This window comes from Notechis scutatus, chromosome 2, assembly GCF_049901735.1.
Source record: "Notechis scutatus isolate UNSWTSFEM ecotype Mainland chromosome 2, rNotScu1.2, whole genome shotgun sequence".
NCBI lineage: Eukaryota > Metazoa > Chordata > Lepidosauria > Squamata > Elapidae > Notechis > Notechis scutatus.
Genome location: NC_142010.1, coordinates 77,904,184 through 77,918,663, shown reverse-complemented (window position 1 = coordinate 77,918,663; position 14,480 = coordinate 77,904,184). Strand labels below are relative to the sequence as shown.

Sequence of the window (14,480 nt, the reverse complement as noted above, 5' to 3'; positions counted from 1 at the left end):
TTTTAGGGTAACACCCAGAAACTTAAAAACTGGCCACTTGCTCCACTCGTTCTCCATTGATAAGCAAGGGCTGGGTGTCTGATCTGTTCCTTCTATAGTCCACTATAAGCTCCTTGGTCTCATTGGTGTTGAGGACCAATTTATTGTCTCCACACCACGAAAGCAAACTGAGGGATATGGCTTCGGTCAGGTCAGCTTCAGGGTTGACATTACCTTTATCTAAAATTAACACTTTTTTACAGAACTGTTCATCAAGCAGTTAGTATTCACATTCTCTGAATGATTTATTGAGCCCTGATGGCACAGTGGTTAGAATGTAGTATTGCAGGTTACTTCTGCTAAGTGCCTGCAGTTCAATTCCCACCAGCTCAATGTTGAATAAGCCTTCTATCCTTCCAAGGTCAGTAAAATGAGGACCCAGATGCTTGGAGGCAATATGCTGACTCTGTAAACCGCCTAGGATGGGCTGTAAAGCATTGTGAAGCAGTATATAAGTCTAGATGCTATTGCTATTTACTCACTTAGAAAGTTCTACAATTGCCTCCTAAATTCATATTTGCTTTTGTTATATTATGCATTGACCTCCTCAATCCAATCAACGCTCAATCAAGCCATTCATATAATACCTTTTAACAGGATACAGGTGCAGACTGCATTGACAATCTTAATCACACCTTCTGACAATCACAGTATTGATCAGTATTGGCACATTTTAGCTAAAATGTGATAAGCACAAATTAAGGGCAGTTTTGCTCTGTGCAGGATCATGCTAGTCTATGCAGACCAGATCACTGAGCAAATGACTACCAAGCCAAAATAGTGTGGTATGTATCTCACCAACTAGAAGGCATATGCATTGTATCACACAAATTTATTACTTACAGTGTGAAATAAGCCTTTCTTTTTAAAATAAAAAAAAATACATGAATTAGAAATGCCACTCTTATCTCACTGCTGCTTGTCCTTAGGAAGTTTTGGAATGGTTCTCATACCAGAACCTATGAGAAACATATTAAGTTTGTTCGGTGCATTTGGCTACCACAGCTACATACTAATGCAACTGTTGCTTTCATATAGTTTATTTTACTTCATTTTCCCACATATTATGATGTTTGGCATAAATATATTAGTGTTGCACTTGAACTATTAAGATTGATACTCGGTTGGAATGCTTGTATTCCCCAGCCTACTGACAAAATACCATCGTGAGATATATCCTGGAAATGTTAAAACCTTAAGCCTTTTACTGACATTAAACCAAAACCAGACTGTTTTGCCAAGATGCATTTCTTTTCTCTTTTAACTCATAAAACATTTTGATTCATGTTAAAATGATGTCCAGACTGACACAAGCTCATGCTGTTATGTTTTCTTCAACTACATAGCATTTCTTTCAAAGACAAAATGTCTGGAAGTCAACAATAGGAATTGTTTTGTTAATTTGCTTGTGTTTTCACTGAAGTTCTGTGGAAAACATAGAATACAGTTTTATGCATAGGATAATAAAAGAGTATGGGACAGTGAAGAACAGATAGACAAATCTTTGCAAGCGCGTGTAGTATCTCCATTAGTTTTAGGTTACAATCTGTGGGCACAGTAACACAAATAAGAGAATCAGTTGAACCAGGCCAGAAACGAGGAGACTGGGAGTTCTAGGCTCGCCTTAAACATGAAAACCAGCTGGGTGATTTTGGGCCAGTTACTCCCTCTCTTTCAGCCCAACTTACCTCACAGCTTTGCTGTGGAGAAAATAGGAGGAAAAAGAAGTACCCTGTTTCTCCAACAATATGGCCTCCCCCAATAGGAAGTCCCAGCATGTTTTATAGGCATGAAATGAAATTAAGCCCTCCCCCAAATTAAGGCCTATATTAAAACATGCGAAATGGGGGAACGGTGGGGGGCTTGCCGATAGAAAGTACTTTTGTTGCACACCGGATATGGTGCTGCCTGCGTTGACCCCAATCACGAAGTGCCCCACCAACGCCGAGGTCAACATCCAAGCCATCGCTGCCCGCCCGCCCAAAGATGCAAGGGGAGGGGGAATTAAGTCACCCGAAAAGATGGCCTAGCCATTTTTTCGGGCTCAAAAAAAAAAAAAAAAAGAGCCGGCCTTATTATATGAGAAACACGGTATTAAATATAGTCAATGAGATGTGAGATGTTTATAAGAATAATAAAGGTGGGATTTAAAAAAGGTAAAGTATCTAATGTCTAAGTTTAAGGTTGTGGCCACCTGCTATTCCTTTATTCCTAATTAAATAGATAAGCAATACCATAAAAACCAGAAAGGTTGAAACTGAAAAAGTATTGCATTGCAAAGGTGACCAGGTTTCTATTTAATTATCTGGATTTGAAAAGATTAATAGAAAACTGAAGCTCAGAAGGGATTAGCTTTTATCCCTGATTTCTATATTATGTTGAAGACTGTAATTTCAAGGGGCTGTTCTGATATTGTAAATATAGTATTCCTTTTTTACTTTTCTTCTCCTAGAAGAAGTATCCCAGACTGGAATCAGTTAGACAAGGACACAAAATTCCAAGAGTTTATGATAAGTAATATTTATTAAAGAAAAGATAGAAAATCATAATGAAATAATTCCGTTCACTATTACCTTATAGAAGCAAGCCCTAGTTTTACAATCAATATTCAAACCTTCTCCTATTCACTCTACAGGCTGCCCTGCCTGATCTTTTGGGTAGAAAAGCCAATTTTCACCAGTGCCTTTTTTGAACAATAGTCAAATGTACTACTATGTTCCTTTTTTCCTTGAAATGTGTCATAATTAATTCTTATGATAATTATAAATATACAAAAATTAGTAGGCATCTGCATCCCAGAAACTTCCTTCAGGAGACACTCTAAACTTCATCCTCCTGCACAAAATAGAGCTAGACAGATGTTTGGATTTCTTCCACACAAATCCTTTGCTGGTTCCCAGATATCTTAGGCAAGTCTTAACTAATAGCAATTACCATCCAACAATGCTAGCTGATACAAGAATATCAAAATGAATAACCCAGATAAGAACTGAACGAACAACAAAACAAACAGAGCATATAAACTTGATATTAGAAGACTACCACAACTCCCATGGCATACCAACTGCAGATAAGCATGTCACAAGCAGGAAGAAACTACATTTACTGCATTTTGTATTTGTTTTAAGTGTTTATTTGTTTACCAGAGAGCTCTGGTCTGATATAGACTTCTTATGTTTTTCATCAAGTGTACACAGTAAAACTATTCAGTTTGATTTGTAACACCATTGGCTCAGAGGTGGTGTTCAGCAGGTTCTGACCAGTTCTGGAGAATAGGTAGCAGAAATTTTGAGTAGTTCGGAGAACCGGCAAATACCACCTGTGACTGGAGATTTTACAGTATCTTTCCCCTGCTACGCCCACCAAGCCATGCCCACAGAACCGGTAGTAAAAAAAATTGAATCCCCCACTGCATTGGCTTCAGACTACTTTGCCCAAAAGAAACAGGACTAAGATTTGGTCAACAGTACATTAATAAATCGGTTAGCATTTCAAATAACTCTTGAGAATAATTTGCATTACATACCCTGGATTTCAGCTACTGTTTCTGAGACATTGGTGCCAAAGACTATATTGACCAACTCTGTCAATTCCAGTAGGAAATCTTACTGTTTTGTGGAATTTCTGTTTGCTGTGTGCTGTTTCTGTTTCTGTTTATTTTAACAACTAAGATTTTTAAAAGTAATGCCATAAGGCATGAATTATGTTCAAACTCTTTTGTTTCGGAGAAAAATATGTGGCAGTTAAATATTTTCCTAACACTGAAATAATTTGCATCAACACATTATTAACCCAACAATCTGCATTAGAAGAATAACAAAAATGTGCTACATGGGAAACCTGATCATTTGGCTTCAGCACAAATTTAAACGATTAAAAACCTTCTTCAAGAAGTTTGCTTGAATGTGTAACAACCCAAAAAAACGGGTAGGGATCAGGGCTGCACATGCAACCTCACCTCTTTCATTCTCTGATCTCCAAGGATTAATCAGAAAGTCTAAAGTAATCTACTCTTGCAACCCATGAAATCTGGAATCCTGTGGAAGCAGGGCCTTGTTTCATCCAAAGATGTGTGATTTATCATATAATCAATTATCCTTTCGATCTCTCATCTAAAAACATAGTCAGACTTAATGAATGCCAGCAAGCATGCCCAATCTCTGCTCACTTTCAAACCCTCCTATATTCCAGCTTACTTGAGTAAGATGAGTATCTTTTCATCAGCAGCAACGTGCATTCATATGCATTCACTAGGGCTGCAGTGATGAGATAGAAAGCAATAGATAAATAGGACCCCCAATTAATGCTATGTCTCTATTCTATACCCACTACATTTCCAAGAGTAACAAACTTTGTAAAATGTATGATTGATATTGATCTGTGTAGTAGGGGTGAGTATTTCCTGCCATTGCTAAGCAGCATTTTAATCAACTAATCAAACTTGGCTCAAGGGGAAAGCAAGCTCTAGGTTTGGCAGCCATTAGCACAACATTTCCAACAAGAGGAGCACATCACTGGGCCCAGTCTGCTTAGGTGTTCCACCAGTCTGGACCCAGGAGGTGAGCCTTCTCTGCCATGACACCTGTCCTGTTGAACATCATCTCCCTTGAGATGTGATTGGCTCCAAACCTATTGAACTTAAGAAAATCCTTAAAATTTTGAATGCACTCCCATGTTTTTGTTTATATTTTTAATGGTTTTGTTTTAATTATGTGCACTGCCCAAGCTACATTCTGTCAGCTCTTCAAGGTAGCCCAGACAAGAAGCATCAGCCATAAGTATTAACACCACCGTAATTGTAATATAGGGCCTCTTTGGTCTAGTGCTTAAGGCACCAGGCTGGAAAGGAGGAGTCCGCGAGTTCAAATCAATCAAACAAACAAACAAGGTTACAGTTATAGAATCTTGCAAGTCTGAAAGCACCTCTCCCCTTCCTTACTTTCATTCTGCCAAAAGCTAGGGAAGATCCCTTCTGAGATGCTTTCTTACCCCCAGCTCTCCTTTAGACTCAGATTTCATTCATCAGACCATTGTGTAGTCTCCCATCTGTCCCCCAAAGTCATTTTCTTATACCAGTACAAGCAAATTAGATGGGCAGCTAAATACAGGTGAAACTTGAAAATTAGAATATCGTGCAAAAGTTCATTTATTTCAGTAATGCACCTTAAAAGGTGAAACTAATATATGAGATAGACTCATTACATGCAAAGCAAGATGTTTCAAGCCGTGATTTGTCATAATTGAGATGATTATAGCTTACAGCTCATGAAAACCCCAAATCCACAATCTCAGAAAATTAGAATATTACATGCAATCAATAAAACAAGGATTGTACATAGAACAATATCGGACCTCTGAAAAGTATAAGCATGCATATGTACTCAGTACTTGGTTTGGACCCTTTTGCAGCAATTACTGCCTCAGTGTGGCGTGAGATGGAAGCTATCAGCCTGTGGCACTGCTGAGGTGTTATGGGAGACCAGGATGCTTCAATAGCGGCCTGCAGCTCTTCTGCATTTTTCGGTCTCATGTCTCTCATCTTTCTCTTGGCAATGCCCCATAGATTCTCCACGGGGTTCAGGTCAGGCAAGTTTTCTGGCCAATCAAGCACAGTAATCCCACGGTCATTGAACCAGGTTTTGGTGCTTTTGGCAGTGTGGGCAGGTGCCAAGTCCTGCTAGAAAATGAAGTCAGCATCCCCATAAAGCTCATCTGCGGAAGGAAGTATGAAGTACTCCAAAATCTCTTGGTAGATGGCTGCGTTGACTCTGGACTTAATGAAGCACAGTGGACCAACACCAGCAGATGACATGGCTCCCCAAATCAACACAGACTGTGGAAACTTCACACTGGACTTCAAGCATTTTGCAGTATGTGCCTTTCCATTCTTTCTTCAGACTCTGGGTCCTTGGTTTCCAAATGATGCAAAAGTTGCTCTCATCAGAAAAGAGGACTTTGGACCACTGAGCAACAGACCAGTTCTGTTTTTCTTTAGCCCAGGTAAGACGCTTCTGACGTTGTTTGTTGTTTAGGAGCAGCTTGACAAGAGGAATATGACATTTGAAGCCCATGTCCAGGATCCGTCTATGTGTGGTGGCTCTTGATGCACTGACTCCAGCCTCAGTCCACTCCTTGTGAAAGTCCCCAACACTTTTGAATGGCCTGACAACCCTCTCCAGGCTGCAGTCATCCCTGCTGCTTGTGCAACTTTTTCTTCTACACTTTTCCCTTCCACATAACTTTCTATTAATGTGCTTGGATACAGCACTTTGGGAACATCCAACTTCTTTTGCAATTACCTTTTGAGGCTTTCTTCTCCTTAGGGAGGTTGTCAATGATGGTTTTCTGCACAACTGTCAGGGCAGCAGTCTTTCCCATGATTTTGATTCCTACTGAACCAGACTGAGAGACCATTTAAAGGCTCAGGAACCCTTTGCAAGTGTTATGGCTTAATTAGCTGATTAGAGTGGGACACTTTGAGCCTAGAATATTGAACCTTTTCACAATATTCTACTTTTCTGACATTGTGGATTTGGGGTTTTCATGAGCTGTAAGCTATGATCATCTCAATTATGACAAATCACGGCTTGAACTATCTTGTTTGCATGTAATGAGTCTATCTCATATATTAGGTTCACCTTTTAAGTTGCACTACTGAAATAAATGAACTTTTGCACGATATTCTAATTTTTCGAGTTTCACCTCTACATTTGATAAATAAATAACAAAGCAGCTAAATCAGATAATCACACCCAAAAAAGTATTTAGTAAACAAGTATATTAAAAAACAAAAAACAAAGGACTAGTTACCTTGTAAAGCAACACTTATTCAATGCTTTGTTTCTTCCATTCACTCTCTCACGTTGTAAATTACGTATAGTTAAATCATTAGGATCAGGAACAACTATTTTTCATATGTGAGCCTTGTCTGTTCTCAACAGATAGTAGCACTTAGCTGTTTGGCTGATTCAAGAAAACAAAACACTAGGCAGGGTTGGCCCCAGGGCTGTAGGCTACAGGGATACATAGTTTGACTTGAGAGAGAATGTACCTTTATTGTTCAATGTTTGTCTAGCACCTAGCTTGTTTAGTTGCTTTAGCTAAAGAATAAGATGACATTACCTCTTCCCCGCCACCCCATTCAGAAGAAAACTAAATTGGTAGTCCAATCTTATTTTATGGGACAAAGCCCTTCACTATAAGTGAGGTTCTAGCTCCTGATGTGCAGGACAGTCGATGAGACACAAATTTCTGCTAAAATGAAGAGGAAGATGGAAAGATCAAGATAAATGGTGTGGAAATGCCATGGCTTCCTCAGTATTTTCTATCTGCTATAAAGCCAAGCTTGACCCTTTGTAACTTATCCTTTGGCACTTTACTTAGCAAACCCAAGTCCCTCTAACATCATGTGATGTTACATTACATCATGTATTGTACAGTGGAGGAACAGCATAATAGATTCTCACCCATCTGCTTTGTAACAGTTCTTATGAATTTGCTACTGGAATATTGGAAACTATGATTGACATCAGACGTTCACCCATCAAGCCCAAGAAATCTTTCCCATCATGTTTCACTTTAAATTATTTATTGGAAGTTCCAAAACTGGGAGTGGTATCTTTGCTATGCCATGCATGAGCATGACTATTGGGCTATTGCCCCTTCTCATGTACGACAACACTTATTTTATTAAAAATCTCAGAGCACTATAAAAATGTACAACAGAGAATAAACCAACTCTTATAACACAACTTTTCCAAGTCTAACTCTGATCAACTCTTAACAGCAAGATAGGATTCTAGAATGTTCAAATCTAAGGAAAGAATGAACAGATAAAGGGTTTTTCCAAACACACACACTTTTGCACAATCAAGAATAAATATAATATTATGAAGAAAGCAAACACCTACTTACAGTCCTAGATAATTACAAGGCTCTGGAAACAATTCACCAGTACTGAAATTGGACAAAACCCTAAGGGCCAATTCAAGCATACTATGTGAGTCTTGATTTATCAGCACTTGATTATGCAACAGTTCAGAATCAATATCTAAAGGTGGGAACAGCCTGAATAATGTCTCTGACCACATCAATCTGGTGTGCTCAAGCTAGGCTGATTGTTTCAGCCACACAAACTTTTGCAACAATTCTGTTCAAACATTCAATCTATGCATGGAACCCTGCAAGGCCAGAGGGATGGCTATGCTAATTCAGGTCAACTCTTGATCCTTATAAATTCAGTGTGCAGGTCTAAAAGCAAATGCTAGTTGCATATTTTTTTTTTTGCACTTAGATGCATAAACAGTGTCTTCCTTTCTGATTTCCATATCGAGAATGGAGGGAATGGATAATATACAAGGGGCCATTGGGGACACAAGAAGCCTTCCTATACACTTTTTGAAATTTTCCAAGGTCAGCTAAAGGCCTGACTAGTGCTATCAATGCATATCTATATTATTCACAGAGGTTCCTGGTTCTTTCACATCTAGCATTCTTTGTTAATTCATATACAATGGACCTGCATTTTAAAGACCTTCTTTCCCTAGTTCAAACCTGTCACAGTTGGCCTATGCTGCCTGTTTTATTGCTTGGACAATTAAAAAACAAGTATTTAGGACAACAATTGATGTCAGGAAGCTTAATTAACCTAAACCCATTTCTTTTAGGTCTTCTATTGCATTTAAGCAACAAATGTTGAAGCACAACAACCAGAAAGAAGGAATCTCATTCCTCAAGGATATAAAGCAGTAGTAGCTGAACAATTCTATCTATGGTGCTACTGAACACATGCTTTTATCTGAAAGTGTTCAGGAATCACTTTTCAGGACCACCGTAACCTTACCTCTAGGCTGGGTGTCTGGGTGCTCTCTGAGAAATGTTCCCTTGACAGCTGTCCTGCGGTATACCACATGGGTCCTTCCTTCTTCCTCCTCCTGTTTCCCCTTCTTCAGAGGTTCAATGAAATACTCGTCCTTGTCCGTGCGAATCATGCCAGCCTGAAGGGACAGGGCAAAGATTGAACAGTTCAAATTACTGCCCATGCTGCAGACATTTTGAATAAATCTCTACAATATGCATAAGCACACTTTAGCCTCCTCCAGGGAGCAGTTAGGATGCAGAGAGTAAGCAAGATGAATTCCTGATTAGAGCAACATCAGTGTCTGTGCTTGACAAGGAAGGGCAATAGGAAAGCATTAGACTAAAGGGATTTCTTCTGGAATCTAATTAACCAGAGCCAGGATTATGCTATAGGAGTAGAGGGAGCCATGATCGGAACACCACTACAGTCGAAGAATGCATAACATCTTTTGCATTATGTTAGAGTGGTAAAGTGCATTAAAATGGCATCTACGCAGCAGTATGACTCGCAGGCTTTGAAAAAGAAAAGTCTTGAAACAAATTCTGCACTGCTTGCCTTCAAACTGACTTGATATACCAGTAAATAGCAAAACTAACTTGGGTGGAGGCATCTTGGCTGCAATCCAAGGAGAAGGAGGAGGAAGAGGAAGAAGAGGATTGGGCTGACAGCAGTTACAGGTGGGATGGATGAAATTTTATCTTCCATTTTCTGCCCTATTTTATTTGTCAATGTGCCCACAGGGGTGAAAACAGAACAACAGAGACAGAGTACTTAAAGAAGCCACATTTTGTAATCCTGCTCTAGCACTCACTTCTGTATCAAAATTATAGTGGAGAATAGAATAGAATAGAATAGAATAGAATAGAATAGAATAGAATAGAATAGAATAGAATAGAATAGAATAGAATAGAATAGAACAGTTCTTTATTGGCCATATTGGGCACACAAAAAATTTGTTTCCAGTGCATAAGCTCTCAATATACATACCAACAACAAAGTGATAAATCACAAATCATCAGCTACAATTATAAATAATAAGATACAATGAACAAAGTGATAGTCATAAGATGCCAATAGGAGTATGTAATAGTCCTACTACAAGGTTAGATATTAACACACTGATGGAAGACCTGAAAGGCCAGTTGGTGATTTTAAAAAGTCTACCTAGAGGTGAAACTCGAAAAATTAGAATATCGTGCAAAAGTTCATTTATTTCAGTAATGCTTAACTTAAAGATGAACCTAACTTAAAAGGTGAACGTAATATATGAGATAGACTCATTACATGCAAAGCAAGATAGTTCAAGCCGTGATGTGTCATAATTCAGATGATTATGGCTTACAGCTCATGAAAACCCCAAATCCAGAATCTCAGAAAAGTAGAATATTGTGAAAAGGTTCAATATTCTAGGCTCAAAGTGTCCCACTCTAATCAGCTAATTAAGCCATAACACCTGCAAAGGGTTCCTGAGCCTTTAAATGGTCTCTCAGTCTGGTTCAGAAGGAATCACAATCATGGCAAAGACCGCTGACCTGACAGTTGTGCAGCAAACCATCATTGACACCCTCCATAAGGAGGGAAAGCCTCAAAAGGTAATTGCAAAAGAAGTTGGATGTTCCCAAAGTGCTGTATCAAAGCACATTAAGAGAAAGTTATGTGGAAGGGAAAAGTGTGGAAGAAAAAGGTGCACAAGCAGCGGGGATAACGGCAACCTGGAGAGGATTGTTGGGAAAAGGCCATTCAAAAGTGTTGGGGACTTTCACAAGGAGTGGACTGAGGCTGGAGTCAATGCATCAAGAGCCACCACAGACAGACAGATCCTGGACATGGGCTTCAAATGTCATATTCCTCTTGTCAAGCTGCTCCTAAACAACAAACAACGTCAGAAGCGTCTTACTTGGGCTAAAGAAAAACAGAACTGGTCTGTTGCTCAGTGGTCCAAAGTCCTCTTTTCTGATGAGAGCAACTTTTGCATCTCATTTGGAAACCAAGGACCCAGAGTCTGAAGGAAGAATGGAAAGGCACACACTGCAAAATGCTTGAAGTCCAGTGTGAAGTTTCCACAGTCTGTGTTGATTTGGGGAGCCATGTCATCTGCTGGTGTTGGTCCACTGTGCTTCATTAAGTCCAGAGTCAATGCAGCCATCTACCAAGAGATTTTGGAGCACTTCATACTTCCTTCCGCAGACGAGCTTTATGGGGATGCTGACTTCATTTTCTAGCAGGACTTGGCACACACTGCCCACACTGCCAAAAGCATCAAAACCTGGTTCAATGACCATGGGATTACTGTGCTTGATTTGCCAGAAAACTTTCCTGACCTGAACCCCATGGAGAATCTATGGGGCATTGCCAAGAGAAAGATGAGAGACATGAGACCAAACAATGCAGAAGAGCTGCAAGCCACTATTGAAGCATCCTGGTCTTCCATAACACCTCAGCAGTGCCACAGGCTGATAGCTTCCATGCCATGCCACATTGAGGCAGTAATTGCTGCAAAAGGGGCCCAAACCAAGTACTGAGTACATATGCATGCTTATATTTTTCAGAGGTCTGATATTGTTCTATGTACAATCCTTGTTTTACTGATTGCATGTAATATTCTAATTTTCTGAGATTGTGGATTTGGGGTTTTCATGAGCTGTAAGCCATAATCATCTCAATTATGACAAATCACAGCTTGAACTATCTTGCTTTGCATGTAATGAGTCTATCTCATATATTAGTTTCACCTTTTAAGGTGCATTACTAAAATAAATGAACTTTTGCACAATATTCTAATTTTTTGAGTTTCACCTGTATATGCTCCATAAGAGTTTGAATGAGTACAAGTGCAAGGCTACGACCCTACCTTTCACTTGATTGAGATGCTTGACCCATGATTATTAAATATATTAATATAAAGGCAGGCACTTCCGAACCATATTGGAACCAGCATGTCTGCATTCAAGACACTTAAGCTTTCCATATAACTTGGCCACACTTCACAGTCTCTGCTCCCCATGTGGGCAAGTAGAAGTGAGTGAAGGAAGAAAGGTCAGCAACTAAATTTCTTTTCCTTTTCTTTTCAATTAGTGTGCACAGAAGGGGGAAATGATTTCTGAAATGAAGCAGATGTGTCAGGAAGATTTAATTTCTTCCAACCTGCACCCACTGTGGTCCTACTCCCAGGTTTGGACCCTTCACCTCAATAATGAAAGAAAATCAAAGAGTCAACTATATTCTACATACAGAAAGAAACTTTAATTGGATTGGAAATTACTATTGGGTCAGGGACTACATTTATCACTGAGTTTATAAGAAAGGATTTTAGTTTAGTTCTGGCATTAGAAACCATACCAAGCTGAGCATGAACTTACAAATACTGCTAAAAAAAACAGGAGTGTTGCATTTCAACATCACTAACTTGATCAACTACCCTGAGATTTCATGTCATGGAAATTTAATTAATTTTATTCGATTGATTTGAGTTAAACATTGCCTGACTCTGAACCCACACTGGGCAGTGTACATTAGTAAGTAAGATAAAGGTAAAGGTTCCTCTCGCACATATGTGCTAGTCGTTTTCAGCTCTAGGGAACTGTGCTCATCTCTGTTACAAAGCCAAAGAGCCAGCACTGTCCGAAGATGTCTCTGTGGTCATGTGGCCAGCATGTCTAAATGCCGAAGGTGCACGGAACACTGTTCCCTTCCCACCAAAGGGGTCCCTATTTTTCTACTTGCATTTTTACATGCTTTCAAACTGCTAGGTTGGCAGAAGCTGGGGCAAATAACAGGAGCTCATTCTGTTACGCGGTGCTCGAACCACTGAACCGTTCGAACCACTGAACTGTCAACCTTTCTGATTGACAAGCTCAGCATCTTAGCCACTGAGCCACCACGTCCCTTCTACATTAGTAAGTAGATTAGTAAAATTAAGTAAGATAATTATAAAAGGAGTAAGAAGAAAGGAAAAAACAAGAACCAAAAGCAAATACAGCTAACTACACTTTCACCATCAAATAATCTGACCTAGGCCCAACCATCCTACCTCAGCCTGGGAAAACAGCTAAGTCTTTAGGGCTTTTTGGAATGTCAGTAGGGTGGGAACCATTTGGATAGGGGGTGAGACCTCATTCCAGAGGGCAAACACCATGACAGAGGAGGCATGTCTCTTCAGTCTGCTAAATCACACTGTTTAATTGAAGGGACCCAGAATGTGCCAATTCTGTTGCATTGAAATAGATGTTGGGAATGAAGAGACATCTTAATTGCACTGGTACAGAGAAAGAATGCTGAAGTGCCAGGATTCCAGAAGATATTAGAGCTATTTGCCCATTTCACTCAGTGTATAATTTCTACCTTATAAGTCATTTTGGGTACCAAAAAAAAAGAGAGAAAAGAATTTGCATCTGATCTCTAGATGCCTCTAATTGTATGGCTATTCTATTTTCTTTGATTGTCTGGGGGGAATATTTCCTTCTGTCAATCACCCCCTTTTTGCTACAAAAAAAGTTGATATCAAGATAGCATTTATACTTTACTTTTGCCATGGTGCTGAGTGGCATAAAGATAACTGCACTTTACAACTCTCTCATGTAACTTCTTATTCTAATTTAGATAGATTTCACATTAAACACAAGAAAACAGAAAACCGAACAAAACCAATCAGAATGATTTACAAGTGGTAAACTGAAAAAGGAGATTAGTGTTCCCCCCACCCAACACTTAGACAAGGTAATATCAATTTGGAATGTAATTTGGTGTCATACTTCCATACCAGGAGGGAGGACAAATTTGCAAATCTGTGCATAAAGTTCAAACACAGTCTGAGAATAATTTCAATATTCATATGAAAGCAAGCAAATCTCTTTAAATCCCAGCCAGGAGATAATTCAGAACATATCGTTCCTCATTCCTCAAATGGCTCCTCATTATCCTAAGTATTTCTTTTGGCACTTTATGATGTTTTCCCATATGTAAAGAGGCAGCTGATACAAAAGGAGATCATGAATCATTCATAGACACGCCCTTTTATATCATATGTTGTTGTGGGTGTTATGTTTATTTGTAGGAATTTAGGGGAGATCACATGGGCTTCTTCTAAAGAAAAGGAACAAAACCAAACTAGGAGGTCTATCTGTGTGAAGCTGGGTAATAGTGCCAAGGGCAAGAGAAAATAGGAAGATAGTTGGCAAGCTAACCAATTCAAAACCTTGATTGCTAGCCTAGATGGATTAAGTTGGATAATCTCAGCATACTGAGGCCAAGAGCAGAGTAGACAGAGATGTTTGGAATGAGAAGGCTGTAATGGGCGGGATCAACAAGTACAGTTCTTGGCTCCAAACAGTTGAGATTTTCTACTAGCTTAATGTCTGTAAAGAGATATGATCTGGGCATTGTTTATGTAGTACCAGAAAATTGCATTGATTTATTTTCTCATTTATTTAATGACCACTGCAAACAAAAATTAGGCTCTTTTTTAAGATGACTTGCTGTACATGCAATTTTGAAATCCATCGGGCAAATGTGCAGCAAAGGCTAGACAGTACCCTATTTTCAGTCCTGTTGCACAGAAATATTTTTGATGCAGAAAAATGCA

At 39.2% G+C, this 14,480-nt stretch overlaps 1 protein-coding gene across 2 annotated transcripts in view; it reads right to left on the bottom strand.

Annotated features, from left to right (window-relative positions):
• The window catches only part of ADAMTS2 (ADAM metallopeptidase with thrombospondin type 1 motif 2), a 305,104-nt gene that overhangs the window by 184,146 nt on the left and 106,478 nt on the right, over positions 1-14,480 (bottom strand). For both annotated transcript variants that reach the window (XM_087955238.1, XM_087955239.1), the window contains exon 3: positions 8,882-9,035. In XM_087955238.1, the coding sequence (XP_087811364.1) occupies positions 8,882-9,035 (154 nt within the window). The remainder of the gene's footprint in view (positions 1-8,881; positions 9,036-14,480) is intronic.